The following is a 19862-nucleotide window of genomic DNA, read 5'->3' as shown; positions in this document are numbered from 1 at the left end:
TACAACACACGCCCATGTAAAACTCACTTAACCGCTAAATCAGGACGCCATACAACTGTTAATAACAAAGTGTATGACGATCTACGTCATGATTCTATGTTGCTAGCATACATGCAGTGAGTACTATGCCAACGCATGCGCCTTAAGAAGTTCGACCGTCAGTGGAGTTGTCAGTTGCTGACAACTCCACTGTCAGCAACAAGTTATGACGAAAATAAGTCATTAAATTGTTTATAATATGACATAATATGATAACTAGATAGATATACATGCGTTGTCATGGTTTCAAAGTGTATTTAAAGCAGGTCTGGCTGCAGCTGGATGCCATACAACTGTTAATAACTGTTAATAATGATCTACGTCATGATTCTATGTTGCTGATTAAATAAAATCATATGGTAATGACAGCGTATGCATGTCTGAGCTAAACGTACGACTATCTGACAACGTATGCTGATCCGACAGAACACCGTGAGTTTGTGCTAAGCATATGACAATCTGACCTGACAGAACACCCGTTCTTTGTTCTTGTAATGCTCTGTGTGCACTGCATCATTATTTTATTTAATTATGTACGTTGATATTTAAATTAACAAATAACTAAAACACAAGAAAGAAAGGGCATGCACTCTTTGATTGTTTTTGTTCAAAGTGGCAGCTGTAATGTCTGCCATGGTGTCAGACTACCTGGCTTCATGTACTGGGATAGAGAGTGAAAACAGACACGATGAGCGCCTTCTGTTTGGTTACTTCTTGCTTGTTGCTCCTTGGTCAGTGTTGGTAGTTGAGCGTTATTTACCGTCAGGGCATTGCCTCAATTGCTATGTTTAATGGTGCAGAGAGTGGTGGTTTCTTACATGAGCAATATGGGCAAATGCCCAGGGTGTTATGTTTTTAGGGATGGCACGAGACCATCACACATTTTAGCACAGAAATGGAATATTTAATATTGGTAAAATGTATTAAGTATTTAATATCTAGGTGTTTTTTATGGGAATATGGATCTTTCAGATTATTTTGAGAAGCAATTTCGATCATATTTTACATTTTATTGTATCATGTAGCACGGCCGCTGGTCTTGGTCTTGACTCGGTCTCGACTTTCATCGGTCTTGGTCTTGACTTGGTCTCGGACCCTAAAAGTCTTGGTCTTGTCTCGGTCTCGATACACTCTGGTCTTGGTCTTGTCTTGGTCTCGGGTTAGGTGGTCTTGAACACAACACTGCATTTTGGTTATAAACCAGATTATGCCGTTATTCATCACCTGTCATTGTTTTGGCAACTATATCAGTAATTCGCCAGTAGGGGTCAGTGTCGCTTCATCAATGATGAAGAGGTCAAGGGAGAAACGGCGCTCTCAGGGAAATATCGCGTTATCAGACAGAAGGAGAAGACTGTTTCTAAGATGGCCGTGAGCGCTGTTTAGCGACCATACCACACTAAACTAAGCTATTTTGAGTTGCAGGTAAGCTGGTGATGTTAATGATGTTATATTGTGTTATGTTATTGGGTTCTGTGAAGAATAGGGTACCATATTGAGTTCTGTATGAGTTTCAGTTATCAGCTACTTTTACTTTAAACGTGGGGGAGTAACAACAAATGTGTGTATGTGGATGGAGAGACTCGCCTCCTGTCGGAATCGAAAGGTGGTTCCAAAAATGGAAGCCAAAATGAGCTTAACGCTTCTTAATAATCAGTAATCAAAAAAAAAAAAATGTAATGGCATTTTATCAATGACACTTTTCTTTATGATTACTGACCGACTATGTCATGTCTCCACTTGTATTTATGATGATTTAAATCTCTGGTGGGGTTTGAAAGTCTCCATACCATTACCCTAATCATTATCTCACTACAGATTATCTGTCAGATTGAGGTTGGTCCAACCCTGTAAAATTATGTCAGAAGAAACATGTTGGCAAAATGAAAAGATTACCATAAACCTAAATCTGCCAGATTAATTAAAGGGTTTGTGCTTAGTGGTTGGTCTGGACTTTGACTGGGCAGTCGTAATATCTGCTTTGATTAAACCATTCTATTGGATTTCTGGTTATGTAATTAGGGTCTCTATCCTAACAAAAGATGAACATGGTCCAGACTCATGCCTTTTGTAGCTAGGAACATCAAATATCGGATCTCATATCATGTAATTTCCTTCAAAGAGTTGTTATAGATGCTGATGGCTGTTGACAGGAAGAGTCTCCTGTAGCAGACTGTGTTACAGCCAAGCTGAAGAAGCCTCTGATTGAAGACACTATTGTTGTGTAACGGTCTTGTTAAGAGAATGAGAATGTTGAACTACGGGTGGCCGTAGTTTACTAATTAAGTGATCTTGGAACCAGTTGGCTGAAATGAAACAAGCAGGAGTACAAATGTATGAAAAATGACGCACTACTTTCTGATGGCTCGATCACATCAACCTTCAGAGGAGGCATTGGTGGCAACTTTTAACCAAAGTTATGCAAAACCAAAGTTGTAAGGCCTAGCTCTGCTTTATCACCTAAAATCCAACAGAAGTTTGTGGCTTATTTTTTATTTGTTTAAGGCCGTACTGTACCTTCTTTCTTGGTATTTGTTGGCCTACATAAACAGAAAGTCCACCGGAGGATATTCTCCTCTTTGTGAGAACTTACTCCAACTTTCAGGTGCCTAAAGTCCGAACAGAACTTGGAAATAAATATTTTCAGTTTTCTGCTCCATCTTCTTGGAACCAGTTGTGGAAACACATGAATCCAAAGTTGCTGTTTGTCACTAAATGTTTCTAAGGCTGTTCTTGCCCTATGTTTCAATTGAGGAGTCTTTTAACTAATTTATTTGTGCCGATGCTAGCTTGTACAGTTTTGCTTTAAATGCTCTGTAAACTTTGTGTGCTTGGAAAATATTTTCTTATAAAAGCGATTTTTAATCTCATGGGATTTTCTTGGTGAAATAAAGGCTAATAATATTACTAATAATAAAGTGGTTGTAACAAGAGAAAATGTGAAACATTTCAAGGGGGTGAGAATACTTTTAGAAGGCAGTGTAGATAAGAGATCATTTTCAATCAACTTTAAAAAGAAAAACAAATTTTCTGGATAGCACGACAATATTTTTAGTGCATGTAAACCCCATTCAAATGGGTGTAAGAAACATCTGCTCCAGGTGCAATAGCTGAAACAACCAGCTCTGAGATCCGACTTGCTCTTCTAGCGGGTTAAGCAGCTGTACTTCTGCAACTATAAGTCTGGCCTTTAATTGGATCACAGGGTTGTTTCTGGTGGGTCTTCAAATGTCAGGCACGCCAGTTTGTTTTAATCAGCAGAGGTCTCAAAGCGGGAGTCCGTTTACACAATTTATGCCCGAGTTGAAAAGGTTTACTAAATGTAGCCATAAAAGTGCAGTGTGTGACTCCCTGTCAGCCCATACGGTGGCCAAGCCAAGGCCAGCAACTGGTCGATCCACTTGGGAGTGTAATAACAGATTAATGTGGCTTGCCAGGCCCCAACGACCAGACGTGTTTGACGTTAATGCTCCACTGTATATTATCCAGCCTGGAGAAATGTTGAATGTGAGCGATGGGATCCAAGGACAGCGATGTTTAGGTACTAATTACCAAACAGCAAGGCACAAGTCTTGCTCCATATTTCCTTACCCCTGTGGAAACACTCGGCAGGCTCCATTTATTTTCTTTGACTGTTGTTTCTGGCACGCCGGCGTCTCGGTAAACACCGCTCGCCCACCATTGTAAATCCGACAGGCGCAGATCTTTCAAGTTTTAGACTCCTTTGAGGAAAAATGGAGACGGATCGGATGGCGGCGCTCGGCTTTTCCGTCTTAATGAGAGAGTGGAGAAGAAGGATGGCGTTTGATCCCTGGCATGGAAGCCTCTATTTAAGCCTGTCAGCGGTCATCACTCTCTCTCTGTTATGGATAGAGAAACAAACCTGCACCGCTGGATTTGATCAGCTCAGTCGGTCGGGCGCAGTTAACCCTTTGCAACACGTTCGCAATCGCCCCAGGAGACCCTCTTGTCCTGGTGACAACCTCGCAATCGCCATGCAAGGAAGGAAAAGAAAAGAAAAGGCAGAAGCAGATCTGTGAAAATATTGATTTATTTGCAGAGCTTCGCTGTGAGCAACTCTCTCAGTCATCAAGCTCCGGTTTCACATCATGTGTTTGTCCAAACCATACAAAAGCCTTATGGCTCTTCGAGGAAGTCTCGCTATAGTCACAAACGTTACAGCAAGCCAAAAACAGCAAGCCCCCAAGACAAGTTTCCTCTCTCCTCTATGTGGACACTGAGACTCCTAAACCTGAACTTTTTAAGCAGTGGATGTTGATGGACTCATCAGAGTGTGGAGCTGCAGGGCAGGGCTGCTGACCAGTACGGAACTGGTCTGGAAGATGGTTTTCATCGCGCCACTAATGGCTCTACCTAATCAGACCTGATTGGGCCGCTGAATAAATAGTACCTCCATTTATAGTATCATGAGGTAACTCGAGACAAAATCAATACCTGAAGTGGATTTTTAACAAGTGGGGAGAAAAACTACAGGCTTTAACTCCTTGTTGCAATGCATTTAATCCCAATGAGTCCATCAATCACAATGGCTTGTGTTTCAGATTTTTTTCATTATTTTTTTTTTTATTCAACAAAAGGCACAAAATTTTAAATTTTGTTCTCTAAAAGCCCTGATGTGGGCAAGTTTGTTCATTAAATGACATTAAATCTTTCAAGAGTAGGATGGGAATCTCAAGACACTCATAAGCTAAAAATAAAAACAAACCCCAAGAATTAATGAAGCAACACTGAAGGGAAAAAAAAAAGGAATGACGGACGATTGAAAACTGAGAATTGGAGCTGTTGCGTTCAGAAAGCTTTGGGCGTTAATCATCCATCACAGATGAAACAAGGTGTCTCTCCCCGGGAGCCGGAGCTCGATAATAAACACAGGAGTCAGGCTAGACTTCTGTGGGCTCGGGAATAAATAAAGCCAACAACCTTGACATCGGCAGCTAGTAAAATGTTTTGGCCGTGCTGTGGAGGACGTATGAAAGAGGGCTTTGTCTTACGAGGAACGTATAAGGACAGACACAATCACGTTTGAGTGAAAAGAGTTTTGTCAGAAGTTTCACAGCAGAGCCGACTAAAAGCTGGCTTTGGGTCAAGCTAAATAGGGTTCGATTTATCTTCTGCTCCGCTTCTGTTTTTCCATGTCTGCCGATGTGATTGAAATACCGTTTAAGTACAGGGAGCGCTGAATTATTGCAATCCATCACATCTGGAGTTGAAAAAGACAAAGATCTTATGTTTCTGCAGAGTGTCGCACGAAGAATATGCTGAGTACTGTAAATTTTGTTTTTCTCTTTGCTTATGGATGTTGTGTGTGTTGCTAGTTTATTGCGTTGGTGCTCAGGATGGGGGTTGGTGAGCTATTTGGCCAGTCTCCTCGCCACGTCCCTGTAGGCGTTCTCGATCTCGGTGTCTGCGGCGCAGGTGTTGGTGAACTCTTCGCGCGAGTCGGCGTTTTCCAGATACCGCCACACGCCTGTCATTTCTGATGGGATCTCGTAGTTGCGGTACTTCTTCGCGACGATCTAGGACAAAAGCAAAGCGTTGTTAGTAGCTAGCCATTTCTTTAGTCCCTAACCTTCTTAAGGTTATATTAAGAAATCACATCTTAATTTAGTATGTTCAGTTGACATCAAATATTCACATAAACAACATTAAAAGACATAATTTAAACAGTGCTTTAAACTGACTTGATCAAACATTTTGGGTATCCTTCCACAAGATCAGTTGCTGACATTTTGGCCCAGGTTTGCAGATTTGTTGCTTACACACACCTTTTTATCTCTACCTCTAAATTGCCTTTGCGACTAACATCAAGGCCGTAATGTGTGCAAGCCTTGGTATTGAGATGCGAGCCCAATTTTTTTTTCTTTTTGGAATAATGTTCTCTTCTCATAATGCCTTCTGTTTAGTTTCCCTCTTATTCTTCAAGTGTAACAACAGTCAACTTCAATTTTAGTTTCATTAGACCACAGGAGATATCTTTTTAAGGTTTTTGTCCTCAAGTGATATGCAAACTGTTATTTTATGCTACTTATGGAACAATGGCTTCTTCCTCACTGAGTGGGCTTACAGCGCGTGTTGATACAGGACTCATTTCACTATGACAAACTTCAGTCAGCATTTTTTTGTCAGTCCATTGCTTTTGTCCTACAGTTCATTTGCACATTTCACACTAAAACACACTCATGTCTGTGAACCCATCTCCTTCCCAAACAGTATGGTGGCTAAACATTCTTCTAGTGATGATATTTGTATTTAATTGTTCAAACAGATGAGGGTGATGTATTCGGACATTTGTTAAATTTATCCAAGGATGAACCTGACTTGTTGAGGTACAAAGTTAACATGGCTATAACATAAAAAATCAACTTATAATACATTCTTAGTGTTATCTGGTGTGTTGTTTTTTTTGTTTTTTTTTTCCTGTTTAAACTTTGCTTTTGGCAAAGTAAGCTCTTCAACCTATAACGACAGAATGGCAGAAATACAAAAAGCATGTTTTGTACTTTTTTTTTTAACACTGAAAAAGTTATAATTTTTATATTATATTTTTGTATTATAAGTTATGACTTGGCCGTGCAACAGGTAATACAACTAAACCCTTCTTTTCTTCTGTAAGCATTTTTGCACCGGTTTTCTAGTAACATAGAGGTATATCGAAAGGCAACTTTTAAAGACATGCCGAAATCTGTGGAACTTACTTGACTTCCACACTTTTATCCTGTAGTGTACTTGTCTCTAATAAAGTGGCCAGTATTCCAAAGAGATTAGTTGCCATAAATAAACCTTCACATCCTCCAATCTTATGAAACTACACTCTAAACTGAGAATAAAAATGCAATTTTTTTTTACATCGTTAATGTCAGATCACACTACTCCAATAAAAGATTTATTTGTTAAGTGTGAAGTGTGTTTATATATGTTCAAATTTAAATTCATAACAAGAATAGTGGCTTAAAAATGTACACACTACTGTACTGAAAACTAGCTGTACACGCAGCGACTGTTCCCATTATCTGCCTCAGTTCCAGGTCATTTAGAAACCTTAACCTACCTTCACTATATGCAGCTTGGGCAGCAGATTGCAGTCTGCCAGGGTGAGTTCATTCCCATCCAGGAACAGCCGTTTGGAGGCCTTTTCTTCCTCCATGCTGTTTGCGTCAATCTCTTCAGGCAGGGGGCTCGTGAGGTAATCATCAAGCTTCTTCAGGGCTTTGGTTAGACCTTTCTCTAGAGCTGAAATGCACAAATCAAAAACACTCATCATCACGCACGCTGATAAGTTGTGACTTATGTGTTGTGACTTGTGTGTTCAAAAATCCCCACTAGATGGCAGCAAAGTAAATGAGAGGATCTAAGTTAAAGCCTGAAAAGTTTAGCTTTGCTGCGCTCTAGTGGCGAAACATAATAAAAACTGCTGTTTTAACTGTGTAAAGCTGCAGATGTAAATGCATATGTACAGGTATATGGCAGAGAATGATCTCCCTACCGGCATTGGCCTCGGCTTTGGTGTTCTTGATGAAGGCTGAGAACTTGGCAAAGATGTCGTTTCCAGCTGTATTAGACTCTCTGTGCCTGGCAGCCAGTTTGGGATACCTGAGCGGGCATGGGGAGTGGGCCGGAAGGTACAGTCAGACCAAAGCATCTGGATGGAATTAACACCTGGACTGGAGCTTAGCACCGAATTTAAAACACGTTACAGAACCGCACTGAACTGGCATCCCACCTCGTTTGGCGTTTGCACACTAGGGTCCATTTAAAACATAAAAAAAACTTTACAGGCAATAAAAGAAGAATTAGGTAATCTGGCGTTCTCAGTCTGACTTTGAAGACATTTTAAGAGACATTAATAGAACCCAATAAACCCATCTTAGCTTTGGTTAAATATCATTAAACATGTGGGATAGAGCTTTAAATATGGATAGTTGAGATTTCTAGTCACTGGATTTAATGGTATCTATGGCATATAAACATCAACAGAACCCCCGAAATAACAGTTTTATCAGAAAATGTCAGCTTTCATCAAAGCTAGCCATCCCTTACTCGACTAAACGGCTTCCTGCTCCTTCAAAAACAACACGAAGTTGTCATAAATCTAACCAAAAGCAGGCGGTGTGCAGTCTGATAAAACACACATGGTGTTGTAAAGCTTTCCATGTGAATTACTTTGGAGGGCAGAGAACTTCCTCAAGAAACTCCTCGATCTTGTTGATGTCGGTCCTGACTTCACCGTCGAAGGTTAGGAAAGGGGGGTGCGTCCCCGGAGCCAGCTTCTGCAGATCTTCTGGCTTTCTGCAGAGGACACAGGGACAACAAGCCGTCACATAAAAACCGATAGTAGCACAAAGTGCGAAGCGAGCAGCTCTTTCTTCACCTCTTGAGGTCAACAGTTGTGACATTGAAGACCACTCCTTTGAGCCAGAGGATCATGAAGAGACGCTGGGAAAAAGGACAGTTGCCGATGCTTTCTCCATCACTTCCTGCCTGCACACAGACACAATGGTCAGTCAGGCCAGTGGATTACATTTGAAGTTTCTATGTTATTAGCTAATTACAATGGCTTCAACACGTTGTGACTTGGGTCAAACATTTTTTATTCTGACCCACAAGCCTCTCACAATAGTCTGCTGGAATATGTACGTACCAACATGAACTACATACAGCTTCTACTCCAGAACTTAAGTAGAATACCTTGTGAAGATGTAAGTTGGTAAAAGTGTCATTATCTAACGTGAAACAAGTTCTGTACTGTCTTGGGTCCAAAGGCCAGAAAGAAGAACTCAAACAGAAACATGGAAAAAAATATATTAAAGATTGCAAATGGACACAGGGAAATGGACTTGATTCTTGGAGACCTCTTTTTTGTGGTCTTGATGATTATGAATAGATTTGAAGTAAAAAGGGAGAAACTTGCAAAACCAAGAACACCATCCCAACTGGGGTGGCAGCATCGTGTTGGTGCACTACACAAAAAAGATGTTAGGGGAAGGACATTGTGTGTAAATATGAAAATATCATCTCAAGGCATCAGCCAGGTGGTTAAAACTTCGGTACAAAGAGGTGGCAGAATTTAAACTCGATGAATTTAAACTCAATTCTTTAAAATACTGTTTAAAGAATTTAAACTCAATGAATTTAAACTCAATGTTTTGGAGGGACCATCACAAAGTTCTGATCTCAATCCCATAGAAAATTTGAGGGTAGAAGAGGTTGTGTGAGCTTCATACAGAAGATTAATGAAATAGAATGACCCGGATTGGCAGCATTTCCATGAGGGGAATAGTACTATGACAAGCCATCTACATTTATACTGCTCATATAGAATTAATCATATTGTAAACGTATGTCGGTTCATATGAGGTCTTTTCATTGTAATGTTCTAGAGATTAGATGTAAAATGCATAAAAACCTGCAAAATATCACGATGTACTCCAGCTATCAGACAAAACCATGACAAACTTTTTGTAGATGTTTATCTTATATTTCTTAATCAGTCAAATGAGGACAGAGGCTGTCGTGTGTTGTCTTTTTGAGAGCAACATGGAAGCATTTCCTCTTCATTTTCCATGTGTGTACATGCTGAGATATCCTGTGTCGGCATGCAGAGCACCATCACTGACACCTGATCCAGTGGATCGGTTGAATTGAACATATCGATTGCATCTCCAGGTTCACCGGCCGCTGGGGCGCGTGGAGCAGGATCTGACCCGCCACCACACAGAGAATAGGAGCAATGACCCTTGAGTTAGTGTTTGGAGCCAGTCTCCATCATTCAGCGCATTAATGATCCAGTAATTAAAGTTTCTTGAACCTTTGTTTTTAACCGAAAAGAGCATGATGTGTTCCAGCACCTTGAATAAATGAATCCTGCAGTTTATTTTTCTACTTTTCCACACACAAGTCAAAAAAGGAAAATACTGTAAGAAACACAAGACAAAACTAGATAATATTTAATTTCCTGTCAATGGCAAGAACACAATAATCTTAACCTACCGAAAAAAGTGTAGGTTAAGATTATTATACCTTCACCTTGTTAAACAGAAGACATCAAAATCAAAACAGCAGAATATTTCCTGTATATTTTTTGAAAACATATCTCCAGCTATGACAAACTCATAAAGGAAAGAATAATCAAACCTTATTGTATTTGTTTGTATGACTTTTATACAATTTTTTTTAATTTAGGAGTGAAAATCACACCTCACAATTATTCTACACCTGAATCCATCTAACTGAACTATAAATGTTTTTGATATTTGTCCTGACCTGACCTTTATGTTTTGCAATGAGTCAGAATGTGCTCCATTGTGTTTGTTTATTGGATAAAATCTCCATAAAATACAAGTTTGCGGAAAGAAAATGAAGGAAAACTTCAGCAAGCCACTGTGCATCAGAAGAATGAGGCGTGTGCAGTGTTTACATACCTACATGTGCTTATGTCTACACAGCACTGAGACCAGAAAACTGAAGCCCCAGGCTAAAAGCAGCTGAGTCAACTGGATGTTCAACAATCCATTGATGCTCTCAGGGCTGCCTGTGTGTATTGTTACGGCTGGGCTCGCTTGCACGGAGGTAACACAATACACATACAGCAGATAATAGTCAATCAACATCTAGAAAGTGGCGGAAAATAACCGCCATATGGGAAGACCTGGTAGTCCGAGGAACGCGTGAAGCCAGTGAGTTGTCAGCTTATTTGAAGCTAATAAATGCAGCAGCTTTTTTGAAAACAGAACTTCAGTGAAGGTTTTATGAATTTAGCACAGTAGACCCTAATTCCTCCAAATGTTTCCAACATGACAATCATGAATTCCTGCACTTTATTTAGTCATTGCATGCAAAACAACTGCTGAGTGATGGATTTAACCCAGATGCTAGTTTTAATCCAACATTGAGTCATGACCCAGTTTAGTTGGTTGTAGAAAAAGAGTCTTATCGTTTTACAACCGTGCAACACTCTGACTTTACAGAGGCTCTTCCACATGAATAAAAGTAAAATGGTAAAATGTTTCTGTTTAATAATGCAAATATAAGTTTGTCCTGTTGAGTTGCATTTACACTAAAAAAGGGGATTCTATGCTAGCAATTTTATTAGCATTTTACCTGTTGAGTATTTAGCATGCTAATGCTAGCTATGTTATGTTGACCAAAGAATTGGTCATAAATTCAACATCGACAGGCCTGCATACAATTTTATACAGCCAATAAAATATTATTTGACTTTTATCCAATATTTTTCAAATAATCAAAAAATAAAATATACTAATGTTATTAAAAAGGGTTTATGGGTTTCTCTTTCTATCCTGTTCATGGAAGACTTAATGTGAATGTAGCACACTTCAACAAGTCTATTTTCTGCTTATTATCTGTGATTGTTCTAAATAAATCCTAATTATGATAATGATATGTCCATTGCCTTTGTCATAATTATCATAAAAGTTAAACGATGCTTCTTTTAAACAGTTTTTGAGAATATGTGATCATTAAACTTGGTTTAATATTTTTTGACCTTATGCCTGAATTGAATTGGAATTACATAAAAATAGATCATTTTGTGTTTTTCCTGTTAAACAGATTATAAATTCAGTAGAACCTGTTAAAAATAACATAGAACAGAAAATTCATTAAATTAGACCTAAACCTGACCACTAGGTGGCAGCAAAGTGCTCCTCATTCATTCACTGATACGTTTACTGTCCCTCAATAGGCATTAGTCAATACATACTATGTTATGTTGATAGTAGTCTACAAATGCTCCCTTGGTGTTCTTTAAACACTACTAACATTCTTCTTCTTCTGGTTAGAAACACAACCTAACCCTTTTTCATTAAATCAACATAACGAATAAGGGCTTTGACTGTGATTGAATTTTCACAGTCCATTTTTTCCAGGTCCCTCTCTAGTTATCAAAAAATACAGAACCTGCGACTCCAGGGGTGCTTGTGTCTCAGTTTTCAGATTTATAACCAGGACATCCCAGGACAGCCCCCTGTCCATCTGGGTCACCTCTCAGAGGGCACATGATGAACCGACTAATATTAGAATGACAGCTGCTTTGGAAACTCTTTTCTCTAAACAGATTTATATGTAAGATTTTCCATTATCCTCTAGCAGATCAGAAATTATGGACCGTAGTTGTTTAAGGTAAGCTAGTGCAGGACAAAAATTACACAAGTTGCGAAATTTGGATTTCTATAAACATATTTAGTTTACTGAAACAAATCAATGATATAATTGGTGAAATATTTTCTCCATTTTCAGGCGATTATTGTCTAAAAAGACGAAGAGCCGAATGATAAACTGACTTCTTCTATTTCCAATACCACTACATACAACATTAACATTTTGTAATGCTTTAGAGAAGCTACTTATATAACACATTTCCCCCTGAAGCCAAAGTTCTCCTTCGGTATTGGGAACCAGTGCAGAGGCCAGCACGAGCCTCCCAGCATCAGCAGCTTCAGAAACGCTGTCACGGTAATCCTGCTGCTGCTGAAACTCTACCTCCACTATTGGGTTACCTCAGCTTTCCGTATCACACCGGGGTCGCGGCGTTAACGGCTGAAACTCTGCTGCTGTACTCACCCAAACTTCATCAAAACGTCAGAAAATCCCCGACCCCGTTTATCTGTCTTACCTTCACAAAAAGTTCTATGTCAGGTTCTCTGTCTTGGCTGTTTGTGGACATGCTGTCTTGCTCTTTGTTTTGTTTTTCCGTCCTTTTAAGTTTGTCTCGTCATTTGAGGTTTACATCCTCCATAGAAGACATCCTCTCTGGAAGGATTCCTTTACTCCAGCCGTGATCTCACTCTCTCTTCTTCTATTTTTCTTTTTCTTCTCTCAACCTGAGCAGCTCTTTAATCCGAGGCCCTCCACCTCAGTTTGGTCCCTCTGAAAGTAAATTTCCCTAATCGTCGTGACAGTCCAGGTGCTGGGTGTAAAGCCCCGCGCCCTGATTTAGATTCAGATGAAGAGCAGAGGCACGGCTCATCGACACAGAGTGCTGAACAGGTGTCAGGCCTTACCATACCAGGGGGTGGAGCCCCATCTCTCACTTCCATCCTCACTGGCAAAACCCTCACAAATAAAGCACATCTTATCTCCTATTTTCAGAATCCATCTGTTTAAAAACCTCATATTTTTTTTAATATTTCCACAGGGTTATTTAGTCTGATGGCTTTCATTTGTCAAAAAAAAAAAAAAAAAACAAGATGGAAAAAAAAAGCCTGTGTTGATTTCTACATATTCAGGCAAAATTATTTTTTCCCCCCCCAAAAATACAGTCATACTTATGCCACTTTGAATTTTCATGCCTGTCACTCTGTTGGTTATTTTTATTTATTTATTTATTTTTATTCCTCGAGCACAGGAGCGGCAGCATTCATATTTAATTCATGGTCCACATGCGTCTGCTCCGGCAGGTTTTATGTGATCACCAGCAGCAGCGGAGACAACTCCTCAGTGGCTCACTGATGTCTGATTTGGTCTCTGAAGGCGGGAAGTAGGAATAATTTGCATACAAACCGTATGGCGCTGCAAAAGGAACTGGGCTGCAACGTGTCTGGCTTACAAGGTTCTGACAGATCTATCCGAGCTGGAAGAAAACATTCCCGTCACCTTGGAAAGCATAAAACGAAAGACAGATGTGAAGGAAGTAGAATCTGAACCCTCTATTTATAGCACAGCTCCCTCTCCTGGCTGACACAAATGCATGCAGTACCACCCAGTTTATAGGAAGAGGAAGGCCTGAAACTCTGAAAATGACTCATTTCAGAAGGGAAATATTAAAAGGTCCCCAAATGAAAACTTATATATGGTGAACATGATACAAAATTATTGGAAAAGGTTTTTCTATTATCCAAATTAAGCCTTAGTTGATAGAAAGTATAGCAGCATTTAGGTAGATGTTCTTTTCAGCAGATCTAATGGGATTTTAAGGTCACTGCATGCAAACTGACAACTACTAAACAATGTTTGCTGAACATAGATTTACAGTTTTGGTAAAAAAAAAAAAATAATAATAATAATAATCGTCCTTCCAAGAATTGACTAGTGACCTAGATGTTGGCATATAATAAAACCTATTGTGACTTTTCAGAGTTGTAAAATTATGTCTCTGAAAGCATCAATATTTCAGTATGTTGGAGAACAAGAGCAGTAGCCAGAAACTGTTGTATTCTTTAACCCTTCATCATAGCCTCACGTCTTTACTTTCAGGGATTCATCCGTGGACAGCATTTTAATCAGGGTGAGGTCTGGACTTTGACTGGGACTTTGCAAAACCTTGGTTCTGTTTTTCAGCGACTCTGCAGTAGATCTGTTTATGGGTTTGGGATCATTGTCCTGTTCTACGATCCTAATTTGTCAAAGTTTTGACTGTTGGACTGAATATTTGACTGAAGAACAGTTTAAAAAAGCTCAGTGACTAAAACATCATTTGGTTGAAAAATAAGCCAGAAAGGTCAACCCTCCACCATGCTTGTTTGGCATCTCTACTTGGTCTCATATTGTTAAAGGCAATTGTTCCAAACATTTGTTAAAATTTTGGAATTTAAGTTATGCTGGATCTTCTTGGAAAAAAAATAAAAAATAAAAAAAAAGACGTCTTCCAGAAAGTTTTCCATAGCACCATATCTCTTCTGTCTTTTTCTGAACTGTGACTGAAGAGTGGCAACTCCATTAAATAGTTTTTTGGAAATTACCATCTTTCTCAGACTGACTGCAGACATTTTTGCTTCTCTTAGGTCATTGCTGTAGTCTTACCATTTTGGTATTACTATTATCTATGTCTAATATTAAAATTAGTTGGATGGTCTGGAAAAAATAAGCTTGACTTTAAAAAAAAAGCAAAAAGGAATAAACATGTAGGGAAGAAAATACTTTTCACTAAGCTAACACTTGAATCTAAAGTAATGAGTTTATACTGAAATCTTTTCTTAGACTCTGTGTCGTTATACATGTTCCTAGACAAAGGGAAGCTCAAAGCCTCACTTGTTGGGCTAATCATTCACCAGCAGAATCAAACAGTAACAGGTGTTTGTGTCTTTCCGGAGCCAAGGTGAAGGAGGCTGTTTAATGTTCTCTCTTGATTTAACCCCTCCACGACTAGTAGCATTGTTCTTTCAAGTTTACAGAAACCTCGTAAAACGACACACCATGAATGCGTCAAAGCCCGGATGTGTCCGCTGGAGAATCGTCTTCTCACTATTACCAAGAGAAATTACTGCGTTTAAAAACACAACGGCTGCTGCGGAAATGTCTCTCAGATAACTCTTATAAGCTCCGTTGAAGGGGATGAGTCACGCAACGTTGTCAGCAAAAAAAACAAAAAACAGGCGATGTCCTAACTATCCTCCCTAGTTTTATAGCGGAGCTGGGGTTAATTTATAGCAGCCGTTGATGATTAAACCGCTGGAAAATCCACACACGCATCTTGGAGTTTCTCAGACGGGAGGGCAACGGACAGTGGATCTCGTCAGTCTCCATGACGATTTATTGGTCGGTGATTATCATAATTGTGATATAACAACACCAACATATAACATTTACTAGCCAAAACTTGGCGCTTTTATCGAGCTCGTATTCTAAACGTTCGGTGTTGATAAACTCGGATAGGTGGGTCTTTACCACGGTGAACTATGGTCACCGTTTATCATGATTCTGAGATAACTTGTAGTTCTGACCTGATGTCAGTTTGTGCCTTTATCAGCTGTCACTGTAAATGTGCTCGACAGCGCTGTGTATGAGCTAAAGGTATATCCATCTCGACTTGCTTTTAACTCGGCTTATCAAAGTGAACTTTCAGCATGCTTTTTGGGGTGTTTTAAAATTTTATCTGAAACAGTTTACATTTTTATGAGGTGTTTTTCTTTTTATAGGCAGTAAATAGCAAACAGACTATAAACCAAGATTAGAGTCAATTTTACGCAACGTTCCACTAGGTGGATTAAAACTGTGAAAGACTTGGTTTAGGGATGCATGTTCGCCTTCTGTCGGTGTTCACACCGGAAGTTAGACCTTCCCCAATGAAACGAAGGGTATGTCAGTATGAAGCTGAACCCTGCACACCTCTAGGTCAGTGCGTGTCCCGTTGTGTTTGTGCATATGAATGGGAATCTTATCAAGAAATGGTTTGTAGACCAGCCAAGGTCAGATGGTCCTTTTAAAGTATTGGCGATATATCTGGTATGCACACAAAAACACAACCCGAAATATTTGCTAAATTGATAGAAAAGTGTTTACCCTTCAAGTTTTTCACATTTATCCAGGTTGCAATTATAAACTTCCATTTTATTGCAACTTTATGTGATTTCCACAGTGAAACATGGAGGTATTCAGCATGACCCTGTGGGGATGCGCTTCTTCAGCAGAGAAGTTGCTTGAAGTCAGTCATGACCCAGTATAAGTCCAGAGTTAAGTCCAGCTGAGAATCTGTACCAAGACTTAAACACTCATGGTCACAGATGCTCTCCATTCAATCTGAATGAGACTGAGTTGTTTTGGAAGGAACAATGGGCAAAGATTTCTGTATTTACATGTGCAAAGGACTTGATTCAAGGGGGCCAAATCCCCATTTACGTGACATTCTTCCAACATTTATTTTATTTAAGACACTTTGAAAACAATCATTTTCATTCAGCATTCGGCCATCTGCAATCCCAACGAAATACATCAAAGCTTGAGGTGGAAGCCCATAATAAATACGTTCAAGACGTGCGAATACTTTTGCTTACTGTTGCCAAAACCCATTCTGGCATAAAGAGTGACTTTAATATTTCCTATTGATGGGAAGTTTTCAGTCCTGCAGTAGCTGATGGCTCCACTCCACAGCTATCAGTAAATCAATGAAGACACAGGAGGATCTGAGCTGGCCTAGAGTTCACCTTTGGTTACTGTGGTCTTTTACTGTGAATGAGTTAAGTATTACACGACTTAAAAGGTTCTGCCTCAGAAAAGCCACAGCTTACATAACATGTTCTATAAGTATCCCTGCACGTTCAATCTGATAAATAGTTTTAATTATATTATGTTTTGCTGTAAGCTTTTATTAGTCAGGCTCTCACACTAAAACCGTGTATAAAAGTGTAGCTAAAAATAAGCTTCCTACTACTTTGTAGGCATTCACTGCTAGCAATGCATTTCATTACTTTATGCAATGTCAAGCTTGTGATGATTTAGAGAAATATGCAATACATGCCTTTATTGAAAGACCTTTGGCCATGTTAATGTCAACACCATCAATGAAAACTTGTAAATTTAGGGCTATATAGTCATCAAATTGTAAAATGTATATTATGAAGTTAAACTTTGGCTGTTTAAAAAGCATTTACTTTTATGGAAGGTGCAGTTCTTGTTACAATTAATTTAAAACCTGTTTATATTCTATTGAACATAAGTGTAAGCAGAATATGAGGCCGCATGGGCTGACATATCTGATCATTTTAAAAACGCCATTCAAAATGTTTACAGTAAATCAGTGCATAAATAAAATAATGTTATGGTGAATACTAACTGCCCAATTTTTACACTGCCTCATTTTTCCATGCTTTCAATCTATGGTACCTTTCAAATTGACGGCCACAAGTAACAGACAACCTCCATTAGTTTCTGTTGTATGTCAGTAAATATCAGAACAAGTTTACAGTATCTTGCTTAAAGAAAATTATTTCAAGACTTAGAAAACTGTTCCTCGAAATTTTATAACTGAAATTACAGAGTACCTCAAAGCTAAATGCTAAAGTTCCTCGGCCAAAAACAAGGCATCAGCTTATGCTGATGACAAAAAGCCAACAAACAAAGCTTTATATTACCATGTCTCACAAAGTCCCAAGACTGAGTGATGCCTTTGTTAATTGTATTTTAGTTAAGTCACAGATGACAATGTTTTTCTGAAGTTCAGTGTAGACAAAGCTTAAGTTTTATGTATTGAAACAGACCCACAGAGAATAAAACTAATAAAAAACAGGTTTTAATACATGCAAAGCCGTTTATGTCATTTGTAAAATAACTTTACAAATGAACTTTGACTGTGTGGCTCATATAAAGGAGACGTCAGTCTTCCTCTGGTGGCTGTTAGACAATGAGCTTAACCGGAAGCGGGTCCCCAAATCAGATTTTTGCCCAGGGCCTCACACAACTTAGGGTCGCCTCTGGCAAGAGTTACTTAAAGTAAAAGAATGCACTTCACGCCCTCCTTCGACATAGCTCGGAGTTAGTGACCTGACTCAACCTTGTTTTTGAAGTTTATAAAATCAAATTCTTACCTTGACAAAGAGGGAGACCTTGGGCTCATTGGGGTCAGCCGAGGCCGCGCTGCTGCCATCCAGAGTGACATTCTCCAGAGTTTTAAGGCTGTAGTCCACAGACTCCTTCGTCTCTGGGATGGTGTTGGGATGGGTGTAAGACATCAGCAACCCGTCCAGGGCATTATCCTCATCCTGAATGTTGCTGTCGATCGGAGGGTCATCGCAGGGGTCCCCGTGGTGGGAGGAGGACGAGGAGGAGGATGAGGAAGAGGAGGCGTGAGAGGAGGCTGATGAGCGCCGGGAGCTGTCATGCTCCTCTCCGTTCACCCGTTCCACTTCTGGCTCGGGCGGCAGGTCCATCGTCGCCACAACATGTTGCTCATCCGTCAGGTCTCCCCCGTCTCCCTCGTCGTCGCTGGAGGACGAGGAAGAGGACGAGGAGGAGGACGACGACGAGTTGCTGCGTTTGCCACCGTCCTTGATCTCCATGTATTCCGGGGAGCTGCGCTCGCCCCCCTCCGGGGCGTGGACCTGCACCTCGCTGTACAGATGGTTCATTCCCTCACCTAGGTTCTCATACCTGGGTTGTTGGTCAGGGCTGTCGGCTCCGCCACGGTGCTCAACTTGATCATAGACGTGATCGTAGACGTGATCCATGACGCTTGGATTTTGGTGTTTAGGCGTGGAGGGAAAGTTGTGCAGTGTTCACAGTCCGCCTGCCTCTCACTGACTGGTGTCTGGGCAAACTCCAGCTACTAAGCCATAAAGGACCTTTGATCCGGCGAGTGAATAATGCAATCACTGGGGGCTGTGCCCTCAAGGACATTCAGGTGAAGCAAGTATTTCTGTATAACTGTTACAAAATATATCTGTACTATGACGGGCCATTGTTGATAAAAAGAATTTAAGACTACATTTCCACCAAAGCACTCAGAAATCTTTTGATCAATCAATTTCTAGGAAATGTCTGTACTACGACAAAAATTTTGTAGTACAGAAATTTTTAGATTAATCGCAATTTTTTTTTAGAACATACATTAAAATGAGTTTAAAAAGTTTAAAACGCTCAACTTTTGAAACTTGGAAATTTCTGAGATTATTCTCCAGATTTCTGATTCTTTGCTGATATTTTTGACTTTTCAAACTCAGAAATTGAATATTTTTTTAATCAAAAAGTTCTAGATTATTCTCTAGATTTCCAGGTTATTTGGTGAAAATCAGCAATGCTTCAAACTCAGAAATTCCCTTTTTTTTTTTTTTAGAAAATTTCTGATATTAATCTCAAAATTTTTGAGTTTTTTTCTGAAATGTTACCACTGATGAAACTGTTACCAAAAGAAATGGGGTTAGGATGTTCAAGAACAACCATAAAATCTCTTATCCAACTAAAACTGACCATTAACTGGACTTGGGATTAAACACCATCATCTTTCCACTGAAGTTAATCTAACATCAATGTGAAATGTGGCAATGTCGATCAAGAAATAACTCCCTGCAAAATAAGCTTGTCATACAATTAATGTTTTTATTTGGAAGAGCTTATAAAAACCTTTCTTAATAATG

The 19862-nt window shown here is 39.5% G+C and overlaps 1 protein-coding gene across 2 annotated transcripts; it reads right to left on the bottom strand.

Moving 5' to 3' along the window:
• Nucleotides 1–4074: 4074 nt before the first annotated feature.
• On the bottom strand, nucleotides 4075–19061 carry clic5b (CLIC family member 5b). Of its 2 annotated transcripts, none has more exons than XM_015002435.2 (6): nucleotides 18318–19061; nucleotides 8429–8538; nucleotides 8221–8346; nucleotides 7544–7650; nucleotides 7109–7290; nucleotides 4075–5576 (listed from the first exon to the last, which is right to left on the bottom strand). In XM_015002435.2, the coding sequence occupies exons 1-6, from the start codon at nucleotides 18954–18956 to the stop codon at nucleotides 5412–5414; spliced, it is 1329 nt and encodes a 442-aa protein (XP_014857921.2). In that variant the 5' UTR covers nucleotides 18957–19061; the 3' UTR covers nucleotides 4075–5411. The 2 variants fall into 2 exon arrangements, with proteins under 2 accessions (XP_014857921.2, XP_014857922.1); XM_015002436.2 differs by lacking the exon at nucleotides 18318–19061 and adding an exon at nucleotides 12692–13360.
• Nucleotides 19062–19862: the final 801 nt, after the last annotated feature.

This window comes from Poecilia mexicana, unplaced genomic scaffold (genome assembly GCF_051168715.1).
Source record: "Poecilia mexicana isolate PSO_F unplaced genomic scaffold, ASM5116871v1 scaffold_21, whole genome shotgun sequence".
NCBI classification, from domain to species: domain Eukaryota; kingdom Metazoa; phylum Chordata; class Actinopteri; order Cyprinodontiformes; family Poeciliidae; genus Poecilia; species Poecilia mexicana.
Note: the sequence above shows the minus strand (reverse complement) of the source record. Positions and strands in the feature narration are given on the sequence as shown.

Excerpts from the sequence above, each read along its gene's own strand:
- clic5b (XM_015002435.2), bottom strand. The coding sequence starts at position 18,956 with ATGGATCACGTCTACGATCACGTCTATGATCAAGTTGAGCACCGTGGC. Across the intron at positions 7,651-8,220 it reads GAAGTTCTCTGCCCTCCAAA|GTATCCCAAACTGGCTGCCA; the intron begins GTAATTCACATG and ends ATGCCCGCTCAG. Across the intron at positions 7,291-7,543 it reads CAAAGCCGAGGCCAATGCCG|CTCTAGAGAAAGGTCTAACC; the intron begins GTAGGGAGATCA and ends TGTGCATTTCAG.